The 18,783-nt window shown below is 37.9% G+C and overlaps 2 protein-coding genes across 9 annotated transcripts in view; both read left to right on the top strand.

Moving 5' to 3' along the window:
* The window catches only part of LOC138852929 (sorbitol dehydrogenase-like), a 614,649-nt gene that overhangs the window by 412,008 nt on the left and 183,858 nt on the right, over positions 1–18,783 (top strand). The gene's annotated exons all lie outside the window — the stretch shown is intronic.
* The window catches only part of LOC128688273 (uncharacterized), a 61,031-nt gene that overhangs the window by 15,780 nt on the left and 26,468 nt on the right, over positions 1–18,783 (top strand). The window contains exons 1-2 of one of the 8 annotated variants that reach the window (XM_070086603.1): positions 7,008–7,083; positions 15,942–16,872. The exons of 2 other annotated variants lie outside the window; for them this stretch is intronic. In XM_070086603.1, coding sequence (XP_069942704.1) covers positions 16,719–16,872 — 154 coding nt within the window. In that variant the 5' untranslated portion in view covers positions 7,008–7,083; positions 15,942–16,718. 5 more of the 8 variants (XM_053776004.2, XM_053776007.2, XM_053776006.2 and 2 more) reach the window with 5 other exon arrangements.

Raw genomic sequence — 18,783 nt, 5'->3', positions numbered from 1 at the left:
GTCACAATTGGAAGCTGAAGACTCAGACGAGTCACAGGGATGTTAGGAAGTATTTCTTCAGGCATAAAGTCGTCAGGAAGTGGAATAGCCTAGCCAGTGATGTAGCGGAGGCATAGTTTTAAGACGAGGTATGACGAAGCTCAGGGAGCAGAGAGAGAGGACCTAGTAGCGATCAGTGAAGAGGCAGGGCCAGGAGCTGAGTCTCGACCCCTGCAACCACAGTTAGGTGAGTACAATTAGGTGAGTACACACACGGATTCATGGAAGGCAAATCCTGTGTCACAAACCTTCTGGAGTTTTATGATAAAGTAACAGAAGACACGAGAGAGAGGGGTGGGTTTATTACACTTTCTTGGACTGCAAGAAGGCCTTCGACACAGTTCCTCACACGAGATTAGTGCAGAAGCGTGAGGATCAGGCGCGTATAACGGGAAGGGCACTGCAATGGATCAGAGAATACCTGACAGGGAGGCAACAACGAGTCATGGTACGCGATGAGGTATCACAATGGGCACATGTGACGAGCGGGGTCCTACAGAGGTCGGTCCTAGGACCAGTGCTATTTTTGGTATACGTGAATGACATGATGGAAGGGATAGACTCAGAAGTGTCCCTGTTCGCAGATGATGTGAAGTTAATGAGGCGAATTAGATCAGATGAGGATCAGGCAGGACTACAAAAAAGACCTGGACAGGCTGGACACCTGGTCCAGCACCTGGCTTCTCGGGGAAGGGCAAAGAAGACCGCAGACAGAGCATAGGCTAGGTGGCCAAAGACTGCAAACCTCGCTCAAAGAAAAAGATCTTGGGGTGAATATAACACCGAGCACGTCTCCAGAAGCACATAACCAGGTAACTGCTGCAGCATATGGGCGCCTGGCAAACCTGAGAAAAGCATTCCGATACCTAAGTAAGGAATCTTTCAAGACACTTAACACCGTGTATTTCAGGCCCATACTGGAGTATGCAACACCAGTTTGGAACCCGCACCTGGTCAAGCACGTTAAGAAATTAGAGAAAGTGCAAAGGTTTGCAACAAGGTTAGTTCCAGAGCTAAGGGGAATGCCCTACGAAGAAAGGTTAAGGGAAATCGGGGAGACATGATAACCACATGCAAAATAGTGCGTGGAATAGACAACTCGGTGGCACTCGATGTATGCTCAAGGCTTATTCCTTTAAGAAAAAGGAGTAGATGTAAAATAGAAAGAGACAAGCGCTCCCTTTACAGGCGAAAGAAAAGAATAACAGAGCGGCTAAAAGAGGCCAATATATCTGAAATGCGTAGGGAGCCACTGGTCAGAGAAATAGCAATATCGAACTTAAGCTAAAGGAATCTTATAGGAGTCAGGAATCGCGGGAAGAACTAAAAGCCATTAATGAAACCGAAAGAAACCCAAAGTATTTCTTTTCGTATGCCAAATCGAAGTCGAGAACAACATCCAGTATTGGGCCCCTACTTAAACAAGATGGGTCCTACACAGATGACAACAAGGAAATGAGCTACTCTAGTCCCAATATGACTCAGTTTTTAGCAAGCCGCTAACCAGACTGAGAGTCAAAGATCAAAATTAATTTTTTATGAGAGAGCCACAGAATTTGGTTAACACAAGCCTATCTGATATTATCCGAACACCAAATGACTTCGAACAGGCGAAAATGACATGCCCATGCACTCTGCCCTAGGGCCAGACTCATGGAACTCCGTGTTCATCAAGAACTGCAAGAAGCCCCTATCACGAGCTTTTACCATCTTATGGAGAGGGAGCATGGACACGGGGGTCGTCCCACAGTTACTAAAAACAACAGACATAGCCCCACTTCACAAAGGGGGCAGTAAAGCAATAGCAAAGAACTAAAGACCGATAGCACTAACATCCCATATCATAAAAATCTTTGAAAGGGTCCTAAGAAGCAAGATACCCATCAGTTACACAACCCAGGGCAACATGGGTTTAGAACAGGTCGCTCCTGTCTGTCTCAGCTACTGTATCACTACGACAAGGTCCTAGATGCACTAGAAGACAAAAAGAATGCAGATGTAATATATACAGACTTTGCAAAAGCCTTCAACAAGTGTGACCATTTTGTAGATGAATGGTTCAGAGAACCGACATGTTGATAAATTAGACACATGTGCAACTCTTGGGTATCTTTATTGAGGAAACGTTTCGCCACACAGTGGCTTCATCAGTCCATACAAAGGAGAATCTTGAAGAATCTCCTCCTGTTCTTCAAGATTCTCCTTTGTATGGACTGATGAAGCCACTGTGTGGCGAAACGTTTCCTCAATAAAGATACCCAAGAGTTGCACATGTGTCTAATTTATCAAGTGTGACCATGGCGTAATAGCGCACAAAATGCGTGCTAAAGGAATAACAGGAAAAGTTGGTAGATGGATCTATAATTTCCTCACGAACAGAACACAAAGAGTAGTAGTCAACAGATTAAAGTCTGAGGCGGCTACGGTGAAAAGCTCTGTTCCACAAGGCACAGTACTCGCTCCCATCTTGTTTCTCATCCTCATATTTGACATAGACAAGGATGTCAGCCACAGCACCGTGTCTTCCTTTGCAGATGACACCCGAATCTGCATGACAGTGTCTTCCATTGCAGACACTGCACGGCTCCAGGCGGACATCAACCAAACCTTTCAGTGGGCTGCAGAAAACAATATGAAGTTCAACGATGAGAAATTTCAATTACTCCGATATGGTAAACATGAGGAAATTAAAACTTCATCAGAGTACAAAATAAATTCCTTCCACAAAATAGAGCGAAAAACCAACGTCAAAGACCTGGGAGTGATCATGTCGGAGGATCTCACCTTCAAGGACCATAAGATTGTATCAATCGCATCTGCTAGAAAAATGACAGGATGGCTAATGAGAACCTTCAAAACTAGGGATGACACTCTTCAGGTCGCTTGTTCTATCTAGGCTGGAATATTGCTGCACACTAACAGCACCTTTCAAGGCAGGAGAAATTGCTGACCTAGAAAATGTACAGGGAACCTTCACGGCGCGCATAACGGAGATAAAACACCTCAATTACTGGGAGCGCTTGAAGTTCCTGAACCTGTACTCCCTGGAACGCAGGTGAGAGAGATACATGATTATATACACCTGGAAAATCCTAGAGGGACTAGTACCGAACTTGCACACGAAAATCACTCACAACGAAAGCAAAAGACTCGGCAGACGATGCAACATCCCCCCAATGAAAAGCAGGGGTGTCACTAGCACGTTAAGAGACCATACAATAAGTGTCAGGGGCCCGAGATTGTTCAACTGCCTCCCAGCACACATAAGGGGGATTACCAATAGACCCCTGGCAGTCTTCAAGAAGGCACTGGACAAGCACCTAAAGTCGGTACCTAACCAGCCGGGCTGTGGCTCGTACGTTGGATTGCGTGCAGCCAGCAGTAACAGCCTGGTTGATCAGGCTCTGATCCACCAGGAGGCCTGGTCACAGACTGGGCCGCGGGGGCGTTGACCCCTGGAACTCTCTCCAGGTAAACTCCAGGTAGACAGAGACAGGATGTTCCAGGGAGAGGACACAGAAACAAGGGGTCACACTTGGAAGCTGAAGACTCATCTGAGTCAAATGGATGTTAGGAAGTATTTCTTCAGCCATAGAGTAGTCAGAAAGTGGAACAGTCTGGCGAGTGATGTGGTAGAGGCAGGAACCATACATAGCTTTAAGACGAGGTATGATAAAGCTCATGGAGCAGGGAGAGAAAGGACCTAGTAGCGTTCGGTGAAGAGGCGTGGCCAAGAGCTGAGTCTCGACCCCTGCAACCAAAATTAGGTGGGTACAATTAGGTGAGTACACCAATAGACCCCTGGCTGTCTTCAAGAAGGCGCTGGACAAACACCTAAAGTCAGTACCTGGACAGCCAGGCTGTAGTTCGTATGTCAGTTCATGTGCTGCCTGCAGCAACAACCTGGTTGATCAGACCTCGCGGGGTCAACGCAGGAGCGTTGACCCGGCAACAGTCTCCAGGCGCGCACACACACACACACACACATAAATAAATTATATATATATATATATATATATATATATATATATATATATATATATATATATATATATATATATATATATATATATATATATATATGGGCCAGCAGGCCGCGAACAGCAATAGTCAGGGTGAACAGAGAACAGACGTCTGTCTCCACAGGCTTGACTACGAGAGTAGAAAAACTCTCTAAACCACTCATAAATATGTCACAGGTAAGTCACTAAAACATTCACCACAGGCAAGAAGTGACATGGCATCATGCACTTTAAATGTGAACAAAAAACGTGAAAATCCAGTCGAGTAACATCGCTGCAACCACCATTACCTTGCACCGTGCCTGTACAATCTCTTACTTCCCCATGTATATGCTGTAAATGCACAGGGAAATTTCAGCCTTCAACACGCATGTGCAGATGATAGCTTTAAACCTAACGATCAAGACCCCTGTTTATTATTTTTTATTTAGGCTTTGGGTACTTAGCCAACATTTTTACAGTAGCAATGAGGGCACACACGTTACAGGCACATAAAAGTACATTGCATAGAATTAACCAAGGATAACTCAGTAAAGTCAAACAGAGTTAATTTCACAGAGATCGAAGTTAATTATACAAAAAATTAACATCTGATCGATAAGTCATTTGTGAAACATTTTAACAGTACAAGAAATCAACATCCATCTCTTCAGATTCGTTTATTAGATATTCTTTGAATCTGTTCTTAAATTTATTTGCATCAAGACTGGCTTTAATGTCATTAGATAATACATTAGTCCTTTATCACTGCATTACAAGAGTTTGAGGCCTGGCTGGCAACCTCCAGTTGGTTCAACAAAATTGTGTTCACTCACCCTATCATCATACTGGATGTGGTTCCTAACCTTGACAAAATTTCCAGCAGGATATTGTGAACACTGATTGTGAGCAATTTTGTATACGTGGTTGATTTAATCTGTATGCTACGACAAGCATTATCAGCTACTGTAATGCATCCTGGCCTACATGTTCTCTTGGACCCAGTTCCAAGGTGAATCTTGCCATCTTAGTCTGGGTAATTTATATTCTCTCTGTTTTTTGTTAAAGGAGAATATGCTGCAGAATAAGAATGGTCTACATGACACTGTATTAGAGCTAGACATCGTCCTTGCTTGACTGTTCAGGTTGATACCACTTGTCTGTAAAGGAATTGTAACTCGGCATATACTCTTTACGTCATTGTTCCTGTGTGAAACATTTATTTTCTTCTCATTATTTTTTTTGTTACATAGTGACTAGCGATATTTTCATGTTTGTGGCTGATTACAGACTGTTGAATGTGCCTCCCTCCTTCAGGATGAGGGTAGTAAATGCTATGTTTGAGATCGAGTTGAATGGGGGTTAACTAGGCAGATTGATGCTGGTGGTACTTAGTAAAGCGCCGTCTTGGCTCTACTATCAGTCGGACAGCAAATATATATATATATATATATATATATATATATATATATATATATATATATTTTCTTTCTTTCAACACACCGGCCGTATCCCACCGAGGCGGGGTGGCCCAAAAGGAAAAACGGAAGTTTCTCCTTTTACATTTAGTAATATATACAGGAGAAGAGGTTACTAGCCCCTTGCTCCCGGCATTTTAGTCGCCTCTTACAACACGCATGGCTTACGGAGGAAGAATTCTGTTCCACTTCCCCATGGAGATAAGAGGAAATAAACAAGAATAAGAACTAGAAAGAAAATAGAAGAAAACCCAGAGGGGTGTGTATATATGTGCTTGTACATGTATGTGTAGTGTGACCTAAGTGTAAGTAGAAGTAGCAAGACGTACCTGAAATCTTGCATGTTCATGAGACAGAAAAAAGGACACCAGCAATCCTACCATCATGTAAAACAATTACAGGCTTTCGTTTTACACTCACTTGGCAGGACGGTAGTACCTCCCTGGGCGGTTGCTGTCTACCAACCTACTACCTATATATATATATATATATATATATATATCTATCTATATATATATATATATATATATATATATATATATATATATATATATATATATATATATAAAGGTATAGTTGAAGGAGGAGAATTGTGGCTTATGAATTTTGTTCTTTCTAACTACAGCCAAAATTTACCAAATTTTCATATATTAAAATAGTTATTAACTAGTTTAGGTAGTCTATATTATGTATGAAAATTACAATAACACTGCCCGTATTAATGATCGAGTATTACTGCATTAGTATTATATTCATGGGGAGCACTAAATCCGTAGGGGTCATAAGTGCCTGGGGAAATAGGAGTTAATCAGGTTCGATTCAAGGAAGATTAGGTTAGGTTCAGTTCATTGGATCAAGAGCTCCTCACCCGCGTCACGGATTCTTCCCAGATGAATTTGCGATAGTATACTTTTTATTTTCGATATCAGACGCCGATATCAGTCTGGTCAAATTTGCCCGTGAATCTATTTCTAGATTTTTTCATATTCTGTATTTTGTGTGATTTTATGTTATTATGCAATTATTGAAGGTTAATTAGTTAGCTAATTTCGATTTTGGTGTTTGCTGACGGATTCGTGTCACCGGTGTATAAACTCGTGTCTTGCATATCACATGTTATTGAGGATTTTTACAATAAACTTTTACAAAAAACTGACATAGTTATGTACGCAATAATTGACTGCTTATGTCATTCATAAAAAAAATGTCTACAGCTTGTAGAAGGGAAAGAGCAAACATGTGCAACAGCGCTGCCTCATACACTCCGAAGATCGCCAAGCTGGGTGAATGTCGGTTATTTTCATAATATTTCGTACATTTTTGTAATGGTTCGTTATTCATACTACAGCGTTGGTGTCTAGAGGAGCTGAAACCCGGAATGGTTCAAGATTTTTTTAAAATAAGGGATAGGAACAGGAGGAACTGGATGTAGGCAGAAGTGTGGTTTATGTATGTCTCAGAGGGATAAGTAGAGAGGTGACGGTGGGTGTAGTGGGTGCGTGTGAGGGGGATGGAAGGTAGCGTGTGTAGGAGACTAGTGTCTCTCAGTGTGGCGTCGAACTGCCGTAAGCAAGTGTGTTGACGATCTACGGTGTTTCGTGTCCTGTTAACTCATAACAGAATGCCCACCTGACTACACGAGTGATGGCTTTTATAACTGACACGGTCATGATCTCACGGATTCTGGAAATGTTGGGGGACCTTGTTGAAGTGGGCGGTGGTTGGAGTGCTCTTGTTGTATCGATATAAACAGTCCTCGATGACGCGAGTTGCTCGCGCTCTCCTGGTTGCTACTACATGAATGAAAAACTTGTGTTGCTAGCCTTTGTTTGTGATGTGTGTAATTTCCACCTCAAGGATGATGTGTTGGTAGAGTGCCAGAGTCAGCCGTCTGGCAGTGTAGTGAGAATGGCGGCAGCGAATTCCTCTTACTTCCTCTTACAACTACACATCCTGACCAGGATTAAACCCCAAGAATATTGGGATTACGTGTCATGTCTTATCATATAAGGTGCCTTCATGGCGGTGAGGGGCTCTGGATCCAGGAAACTGGACTTGTCAATTCATGGATCGAACCAGATTCCCTTACATTTCCCAGGCGCATTTTGTGTTTTGCCCCTCATTAAAATAATTAAAATCACATGTCATGTTATCTGCACATATAGAGGAATGTATTTTCCATGTAAGTTGCTAGAAACAGAAAGGATTTGCGTGTCCCACTTTGGAGTAATCAATGAGACAGCAGCGAGTGGAAACTGAGCGAGTCAGTATGTGAGGTGTCGTGGCCAGCACCAGACCTTGTCTGGTCTAGTGGTAGTTGTGACCAGTGGCCAGCCACTAATAATTCTAGATAGTTTAGAGAAATCGACGTTCAGAGCAAATTGTAACATGGGGATTAAATGGAAAAACCAAGGAATCGAAGCAGTTCGGACGGCATTACTTCTCAATTGTGAGTTTGCAAACTTTCCAGCCGATAATACTCTATTGATCTATTGATCATTTAGACATTTAGAAAATTCGAGAACTAAGCGTTGAAATCAGAAAATTAAAAAAAAAAACTTTTAAAGGTTGCTTGTATTTGAGTTGTACTACAGAATGTAAATGTTTAAAACATGAGCCATCATGATGAATGTGTATACACTACTTTGCAACGATACACGCAGTGTCTGCAGACATGAAACCGCAACATGACAATCCTAGTATTTTATATATGATAATTCGCATTTATATTTACCACTGACACTTGCAGGCTTCATTTAAAGTTCAGAAAAAAAAGCTTCAGTTTTAAGCCCGACAACAAAACAAACTTTGAACTTGCTAGCTACATGAGAATCCATAATTATCAATATTTCTTGTATATGTAGATACAATCTGCAATGTAAATTCCAACAAGACACTTGGATCACCGGAAAATTTACCCATTCCCTTCACTCCCTCCCATATTCCAATGAAATTTAAGAAATTAGAAAGTAGCCTGTTATCAACACTTACTCCTGTTCATCTTTAATCATCATTGTGCAGTGAAGATAGTGAGAGGGGACACATCTGTGTGTAATCCGATTGACAACTAATACACTGTATTTACCAAATTAAATATTAAATATATTAAAGTAACTACCGACGGTACAGTATGAGAAAAAAACATACATCATGGTTGCATATAACGTACGGTGCATGACTTCGCATAACGTATGATACCTTAATTATGTAGTAGCATATAGTCATTAACCTTACTGCATTTGATATATTAATAATTTCCAAAGATAACTTAGACGGGCATCTCGTTGGTGTGATTTTAATAGATAAAAATATTAAAATATAATCTGGGATAACGGTGGGCTTCCCATTCCTGTTAGAGAATGGAGAGAAATGATATAAAACACCGACACGGTTCTCAACCATTTATCTACACGATAGAAAAAGAAGCAAATGCTGTATGCTGTGATCCTTTATTGACAACGTTTCGCCCACAACAGGCTTTATGAAGATGCAGACAGATACTAGGTTTAGGTTAGATACTGTTTGTGACTATAAAGCCCATTGTGTTGGCGGAACGTTGTCGGTAAAGGATCGCCTCGTATTGCATTTGAGTTTCTTTTTTCCACCAGTTAGACTGGGGAAAGTTATTCTGAAGGTCAGAGCCCTCACCTAGTCAAGGTTCGGTGCTTTTTGTTACAACAACAATAATAATAATAAACATTTTATTGAGACTAGAATACTTCTTACTGTGGCTATTAATGGGTTTTAGTTCCTCGGGTCGTTTCCAAAAATATGTTGAACTAATAAATGAGTGAGATGGGTTAGGTTTGAGAAGACCTGCCAAGTATGGTCCAGTGTACTGCAGTGTTCCTTTATTCTTATGTTCTTAGTTAAATGTACGCGTGTTTGGTATCAGCACATTAGATGTATGTAAATATATAATCTGCATAACATTTTGCTAGAAATGCTGCGAGTTATCTTTTTCACATTCATTTCTTAATCTGTGACTGTAAGCTCATTGATGAAAGGAAACATGTGCATATACCTATAACCTTTCACTGGCTACGTTTCTAAATATCTTACTGTATTATTATATGGAATACCCATGCTGGTGTTGGAGTTATCGAGGTTCCCATAATTAAGGAAGTGTCCAGAAAGTTACTCCTTCAGTTACTAGCCACACCAACGGTGCTTTAACGTGGCTGATATTTATATTAGCTGCAGATTTACAATATATATTTTCCAAGTATTGCATGTTAAACATTGCGTGGTGCGTAGTGCGTATATCATATCATGAAGAGTAATGAATTGAAATGCTAGACTTACTACGCTAATTCATTATCCTTAGATACTTGACACTTGGCATGCTAGGTTTTTAAGGTAATTTAAATGATGACAACCAAAATCCATACCAAGTGAAGATAATCCTCACATAAAACGCTTCAGCGTCGAAATTCTGAAACCTACCACTCCCCAAAATAAAATCAGAGGATGACCATTTATTACGTCTCTGGTTATTCCTATTGCACAAAATGAACATTGGAGTAATGGTAGTGTATAGATAGTGATATATTTTTTATATATAAATTATTATTGCTTATGCTACTGATTAAGGAATATCGCATCCTTTTCAGTATGGGTACATATTTCGTTCGTAAAATAAGGTTACGGAATTTATTAACTAGGCAGACGAAGACTGATATGGTATAGCCTACTTCAGTACAACATTAAAAATTTTAGAAGAAAAATGTGTATGATATTCTAGTATGTAGATATACACGAGCCTGTATATATATAAATAAGAGGGCGTATAAATGGTAAAGCTGAGATGTTTGGGAAATTACGTCATTGGTGCTGTCTGCATGGCAGGGAGACAGGGATGCGTGGGAGGTAGTAAATTATTATTATTGTTATTTTATTTTTATTTTCTAGAACATACTTTAACCATAACTTGCATCTTAGCAGTTTTTTCCAAAGTTCAAAAACATGATTCAATGACTCACCCAACCGCAATCTCCCCACCCAACTTTAGTAGGGCGCCCAGTGGCCTGGTGGCAAAACCTCTTGCTTCACACGGTGAGGGTCCAGGTTCGATTCCCGGCGAAGGGATGGAAACATCGGACGTGTTTCCTTACACCGATTGTCTGTGTTCATCCATTAGCAAAATGGGTACCTGGGTGTTAGTTGATTGGTGTGGGTCGCATCCTGGGACATAACTGACCTAATTTGCCCGAAATGCTCTGCATAACAAGGGGCTTTCTATGTAGTAGTACATCATTGATGTCATCTAGGCCTGTATACCTTGTACATGTATTTATAGTAAATAAAATTATTATTATTATTATTATTATTATTATTATTATTATTATTATTATTACTATTATTATTATTATTAAGTGCCTGCACAGTACTTACGTCCAGAATTTAAGTCCAGCATACCGATTTCCCCGAATCCCTTCACTGATATCATCTTGGTCACACTCGAACAGCTCGTCAGTTCTTCAAAAGCACTTGTCTCCACTTACAGTAATATAACACGCTAACACATGCCTGCTGGGTGCTCCCACCTCTACCTGGCAAAACTTTTCCAGCCATTTCCTGGACATTCACTGTAGTGATTCATATTTTCTATATAACCAAATCGTCTTAAAATCTTACATACTTTTCTTACCACAACACTCATTTCATTTTGTATTCATTATTTACAGCATAAAATGAAGACACAATGTCCTCAGACAAGAATTTTTCTTTTTAGTATATGCACGTCTACGTAGGTTTGAGGACTCTTTGAATTCCAAACCCTTTGTATATTAGTTTTGGGGAATTGCGTCTGGCTTTTTTAAATGCAAAACTTTTGAGTGGCATTGTTTCACTTTAAGGAGTTGTTATTATTTAATGTAGAGATACAACATACATTTTGTATTGTACACAATTCTGGTTAACGTTACATATATTTGGTGGAGGAGATGAGATATTCAGGGTCAGGTGAACTGGGATATCTCATTCGATCACCTTAAAATGGTCAATTGAACCATTTATATATATATATATATATATATATATATATATATATATATATATATTAAAAACAACCATATATATATATAAATATCCATATATATATATCGTATATATATATATATATATATATTTTATATATATATATATATATATATATATATAATATATATATAATATATATATATATATATATATAATTTTTTTTTTTCAACAAGTCGGCCGTCTCCCACCGAGGCAGGGTGACCCAAAAAAGAAAGAAAATCCCCAAAAAGAAAATACTTTCATCATCATTCAACACTTTCACCACACTCACACATTATCACTGCTTTTGCAGAGGTGCTCAGAATACAACAGCTTAGAAGCATATACGTATAAAGATACACAACATATCCCTCCAAACTGCCAATATCCCAAACCCCTCCTTTAAAGTGCAGGTATTGTACTTCCCATTTCCAGGACTCAAGTCCGACTATATATATATATATATGTATATATATATATATATATATATATATATATATATATATATATATATATATATATATATATATATATATATATATATATATATATATATATATATAATGTAATTTATATTATTCATACTATTATTAGTGTTAATATTAGCTTATTATAATAGTGCTGCTTCATATTTAGCACAAGAATCCTGTTACATAATTACGTACATTCAGTTTCGGTTATGTGGCTTCGCATTTCACTAAATGATAAGAAGCGCTATGGTAAAATAATAATGGAGATGATGCTCTTATAATGATGTTGCTATTACTTTTTTATACAATGCTGATTGATGATGGTACAAGCAAACTCGTTTGGAAAAAAACGAGAGATGGTAAGAGGAGTAATATCGTAGATGGAACAATTCAGTACTTATCTTACGTTCTGTTTCATGTTCACTATGTGCTGTGGTTACGCTTGTACCATGGACCAGTTGTTTACTGTACCTATGTGGCTGTTGGTGATGATGATACTTATATAACACTGCTGCTGCTGATAATAATACGTTAATTTTTAAATACTTTATTATTTAGTTTTTCATAAATGCTTATGTAATGTTTTACATATTTAGCCATATGTTCTTCCTTAGACAATAATAATTGCTACTGCTACTACTACTATTAAAAACAATAATAACTAATAATACCAATATCACATTTCCACACCTGTTACAGGATGTATTGAATTCATGGATAATGGCCAGCATTTACGAGGAGTTGATAAGAATGTCACTGTTTAAGAATGTTCTACATGTTAGGGGTGTGTACATGTATCTGTGTTGTGTATACATTATTTATGTGTACTCTTAGATGTGCACATAGTTCGAATAATTTTTATTAAATGTGCTGTATACTAAAGTTGTATATAATTGACTACGTGCAATTATAAATTTCCTCAAACTATTTTAAGTAGTGTGAAAGTATCATATGTGACATTTCAGACGTATATGTGGCCATTTGGATACACACAGATGTTTTTCTTTGAATTAATGTTATATCTTTTTGTTGAGAACCTAAATGAATTGACATCGTGAAGGAACAAGAAAAGGCTGTGATAGCGAGAGCTACAGAGAGTGACTAGAAGAGGTAGTACCAGCAACAGTAATAGGAAGAACAAGAAGTTGTAAGAGTGCAAATAATAGAGAAAACAAGATACTGTAGCAACGTTAATAGGGAGTGCATGAGGAGTAACAATATACGAAGTAATTCGATGAAGAACACAAGGGGGATAATAGATACATCAGTAATATATATATATATATATATATATATATATATATATATATATATATATATATATATATATATATATATATATATATATTATATATAATCACAAAAGAGAGCTTTTCCTTCCGTCTCAAACCCTAAATTAGCAGCGCATTGCCAGTGAATATAATTTTGTTCATTAATAAAAAGGTCATCATTACTGCAAATACAGAGGAGAGTAAACGTTTCAACAATAAATATCTAACGGTTTTATATCAATTTCATAACTACTACTCTTCCTTACTCTCGTCGCATAATTCTCTATTCTCCTAGCTGCTTTACTTAGTTACCTTTCCTTTGCCACTTCCCTTTTCTACTTCTCCCGGACCTCGTCTCTAGGCACTATACATCTAGAAGTGTGTATCACAGTGTATATATACCGAGAATCTACTTTAATCCTTATTTTAATAAGGATTACAGTATACTTAATACTACTGTCTAGATTACTGAACCATGACCAGTCAAGACTTGGACCTGACAAACCAACATATCTTAGGCTCACATCAATCTCGAGTAATAATTTTTTTTAACTAAAGACTTAGTTATTCCACAGTTTTTATTAACACAAATCAGTCTTATTATTCCACAGCTTTTATTAACACAAATCAGTCTTATTATCGTGTCCATGTAACTCGCGTCTCCGCAACAGCAAACTATGAAATATAATTAAAAAAGATCAATAACAAATGATAAATAATAATACACTGAAATAATGGCAATGAATATGAACGGAGAAGGATCACTGACTGAAATTTAAGCAGAAACATAATATACGAACATGATAAACTATCACATGCCGGATGTGCATGTATGTGTAAATAATGCATGACAAATATTTAGGAAAGTGGGATTGACAACGACAGAAAAAGAATTTGCTAAAAACATTTATTCCACAGGTTAGTTGTTTAACCATGCTTGTTTGTGCATATTATACAAGTAATTTTTAATATATCACGAAAAGTGTAAATTACAGATTCATTCAGCAGACAGTGTCGGAAAGCAAGGCTTCAGTAAGGTACAATTCCGCAGTAAACTATAAAATTTAAATGCAAAAAATGAAGGTTAACCCACACTAACTGCGTATAACATGAATTATGAAAAAAAAAATACTGGCCTACTAGGAAGTACATTTATTCTAAAAGTCACTTATCTCTCAAGGTTTGAAAGAGGTACTTACCTGTAAAGAGAAACTTGTCCTCGCACTCTACTCGGTGACTGGTAGCATGAACTAGCATGTTCTTGCATTCTTTTACCTGGACAATAATATCCTAACATCACTCTTAGTGGACAATCTTATCTAACATTACTCTTATCTGGACAATCTTATCTAACATTACTCTTATCTGGACAATCCTATCTTAACATTACTCTTTGTCCGGACAATCCTATCTTTGCATTACTCTCTTCTGCACGGTTATAACCTTAAAATGCTCTTAAGACGGGAAATCAAATTCTTAATTTTGCTTAAGCTAATGAATTATGTCATTTCGTTACTGACCCCAGAAGTGTATATATATATATATATATATATATATCACAATACGCCACACCAGAAAAATCACGGGTTGTACAAGATTTTCCTTCATATATCGTGGATGAGAACTCAAAACCATCCCTATGACCACATGTTACGCGAGTAAGTAATTAAGATCACAGCTTTCATGTCGGCTACTCTTAAGTACAATAAAATAATAAATAAATGTAAACAGGAACGTCACCATAGTCAAACAGGCTTGTATCAGCCCAGAACAAAACTATTTTATTCAAACTCGAGTTATCTGTTAGATTTCCGGATACAACAGAGAAGAGGTATATTACATTGACAACTGACGCTGGTGGAAGCATAACTTAAAAACCTATCCTCGAATATAGTGTTTGCAGCCTTGTAATTTATATGTGCTCATGCCAAAGGTGAATACTTATGCAGAGCAACTTGCTTAACGAAGATGTATTCATTGGTTACGTATTAATTTCTACAGCAAGAACACAAGAGCAGCCAGAAGGATAGCTTTCACATATGCAGCAGCCCACTTAAGAAGAAATTATGCTTGTGTGTTAATTGCCATTTCTACTGGACCTATTAAATTGGCTTTAAGTTTAAGACATAAATGGGAGGTGGGGGGTTAGGCGATAATATTGTGCCCGTTGCTCGAGTTTATTCAGGCAGTGGATTGATCCTGCCTAGAATATGTCATATCGCCTAGTTTTTTGTAGCACTGTGGCCTAGTGGTAAATGTCTGCATGGTATGATGCAAGATCTTGCAGACTTGTTTATTCATCATGAATTGCTCTGCCGAACAAGGAGAGTTTTTGTGTAACCCTGTGAAGTCAGTACGTGCCGCACAAAATATTTCATTGGTTTTAAATAAAAAGTGGGAAGCGCACTTTAAAAATTTGGTGGAGATGTGGTTTGGTAAGTAATCATTCCACCTATCTTCCTAAGAGAAAGTTGTTTTTATGCTGTAATCAAAGATCATTGAAAAAGTGTGTGCCACAGCGTTGGCCACTGGACCGGGATGTTTCTGCTCGTAAAAGACGAGCAGATTGTGAATGTGCTTACCAGTCCACCTCTTTAAAAACTATTGACATAGTTATAACCATTTATAGTGATGTAACATTGAGAAGAAACTTGATTGTAGGAACAGTTGTCCCGGACTGATAGCCATTCAGATGCCAGGCTATCAACAAATGGCCCGGACTGACAGCCGTTCAGATGCCAGCCTACCAACAAATGTCCCGGACTGACAGCTGTTCAGATGCCAGCCTACCAACAAATGTCCCGGAGTAGTAGTTCAGATGACAGCCTAGCAACAAATGTCTCTGCCTACCTACAGTTCGAATGCCAACCTACCACACAGACTGGATGATGGTGCATTATAAGGTGTGGACAACTGAACTAAATCTTGACGCACTGTAGCTGCTATGACGCCTATGTACTAGTAGCAATGCTTTATAATTATTTTTAGGTCAACATGTAGATATTGTGTGCGTACTTGGCGAGACAAAAGCAAAATGAAGAGAACAATTGAGAGTAACCTGTAAAGATTGGATATCTTGCTTATAAGTAGTGCTTGAGTAATAGTATTAAACATTATGTAATCAGTATGAGGCACAACCCGTACACAATAATTGACATTAATGATCGCATTTATAAAACCACGTCATCAGGCCTTGTGCTTAGCTTGAGGAAAGCCAGGATTCCATTAGAAATCTTGCGATGCACAAAGACGCAGTGTAGTGGTTATTGTGTATTTAAAAATAATCCATTTGGACTACTGATACACTACAAAAAAATGTAAAAAGAATAAAAGACTGGAAAAGAAGCTGTGGGGCAGTGTCGTAGCCAGTTTGGCAGACTTATTTAGTGAAGTTGGTAGCATCAGTGGGAAGGTGTGTGGAGGGCTTGTTACCAGAGGATGTGCTTAGTGTGTATGCTGCAGTACATGGGCAGCGCTATGGGCAAAGGAGTAGCAGGATTGTGTGGGGCTCGCCAGGGAGAGTACGCCATCACCAACAACGAAGATGAGAGACACCAGCATTCTCAACATGATTGGCGTTACTACCTATGTTGTAAGTGTGTCGTGGTTTCAAGGAGTGCACGCCTTCTAGCATGCTTTTCTCCTATAGTTCATGGGCGCCTGCCTCAGCAGATTAAAGGTTATATATAAATTTATCTATATTTATCTTTATGAAATAACACATTACGATAAAGCTCTGGTTATTTACACCTTGGTACGAGAGGTCAAATTCCTAGCAAAAGTTGCTTCGTATGGAGCTTTACATTTTACTTCTTAGATTTCGAGTATTCTATTTTCGAATCTTTCCATGAAGCCAGACTTTTGCTACATGCTATTAAGCAAAAAAATAAATAAAACCCCACCTAAACCTGACTAATAGGTTAACTTATTGTGAAGACCTCGATATTCATCCTAGTAGTGTTGCTTGCATTGGGAATATTCCAAATTATATATGCACCTCGTTTTTTCCACTAATTTTATTCGCATCCTCTACCATGGCGCAGCGCTGTAAAGTTATTTCTTCGCGAAGATCTGGTTACCTGATCTAGTAATATTTTCCAAGTGTAAATTTTGAAGTACCTGGTCATAAAGCCTTCATATCATTACTAGTTTACAAGACTTTCAGTCCATTTTTTCCATTATTAAGATAGCTTTTTATTTTTTTTTATCTTTAAGAGATTCTTCTTTAGATTTAAATTCATTTGAGTACACAGCTGGATAAATTAAATTTCAATTATGGATTTTTGTAGCATTTAGCTTTCTCCATTGTTTTGGAAGTTGAGAGAGAAAGACTAGCAGTTGTTCCGTAGTATGAAAACAAAAAAACTATACTATTTTAAATTTTCTTAGGCATAACCTTTCATGTGAGCCACGACTACTGATGTGATGCAATGTAACCAGTTCTTTGATCACAGTAACCTCCTCTTGTGTTCTATTATTATTTAATACTTAATATTTCTCTTCTAAACCCTTTTTGTATACGTAGTAAATACCTAATAAAGTGTGGAAGAGCTTTGGTCGGTTTTAAGTTTATTTTTATTTTTTTTGTAACTAATAGAACTTCCTGTAGTAGTAAAAGAGAGGTCTAAATAGGTCAAGACAAAGGTGAGAAGGTATTGGTAAAGGAAAAAAATTGAAGATAAATATATGCATTGGGTGAATGACATAAAAGAGGTTCATTTTTTTTACCAGCCGAGCACCTCTGTCAAAATTAATGAGTTTCTTTTTTTTCTTCTTCCAATAGGTATACCAGCTTATTGTAAGTAAATTTCCAATATTTGCTTCATTGTTTTACATTAAAAAAAATTAGTCCATTGCTTATATAGAGCTCTGTTGGCATTACTGCAGATATACACAAAATTAGCTGTGAATGAACTGTGCATTCACTCGTAAAGAAATACATAAGGATTATGTACTGTTAATATGTTCTAAATTTTCTTTGTTGCACGAAGTAAATATTAATCACTATATTCCTGTAATAGTCAGCATGCAAGCGAGTGACTAGTGCACGCGCTTAATTTAAGAAACTAGAGATGAATGTTAGTAGTAGTAGTGTACTTTAGAACGAGGTGTTGGGCAATTAAGCAAGTGATCGTTAGAACGAGTAGGGTAGATAGGCAAGTGAACGTTAGAACGAGTGTTTGGTAGTTAATTAAGGCACCTCTTCCCCACCCTCAAAGAGTCGCTGTTATCTTAGTACGCTTGATATACAAAGCATAATTCAGGGCTCGCTTAATTTCTGATATTTTGAAACGTTGTTTAAGTCTTGCGTGTGTACTCCAGCCACTAAATACATTTTTACCACATCGTCGGAAATGGTCGATTTTGAAATAACAAGAGGGACACGTATATAGCTATATTTGACGTGTAAAGGAATATCATTAATCAGTGTAATATACATGTATAATGTTCGCACATGTAAATGAAACAATGCGGGAGATATTTTATTGCGAAGACGTTTCGT

The sequence above is a fragment of the Cherax quadricarinatus genome, chromosome 19, assembly GCF_038502225.1.
Source record: "Cherax quadricarinatus isolate ZL_2023a chromosome 19, ASM3850222v1, whole genome shotgun sequence".
Taxonomy (NCBI): Eukaryota; Metazoa; Arthropoda; class Malacostraca; order Decapoda; family Parastacidae; genus Cherax; species Cherax quadricarinatus.
Note: the sequence above shows the minus strand (reverse complement) of the source record. Positions and strands in the feature narration are given on the sequence as shown.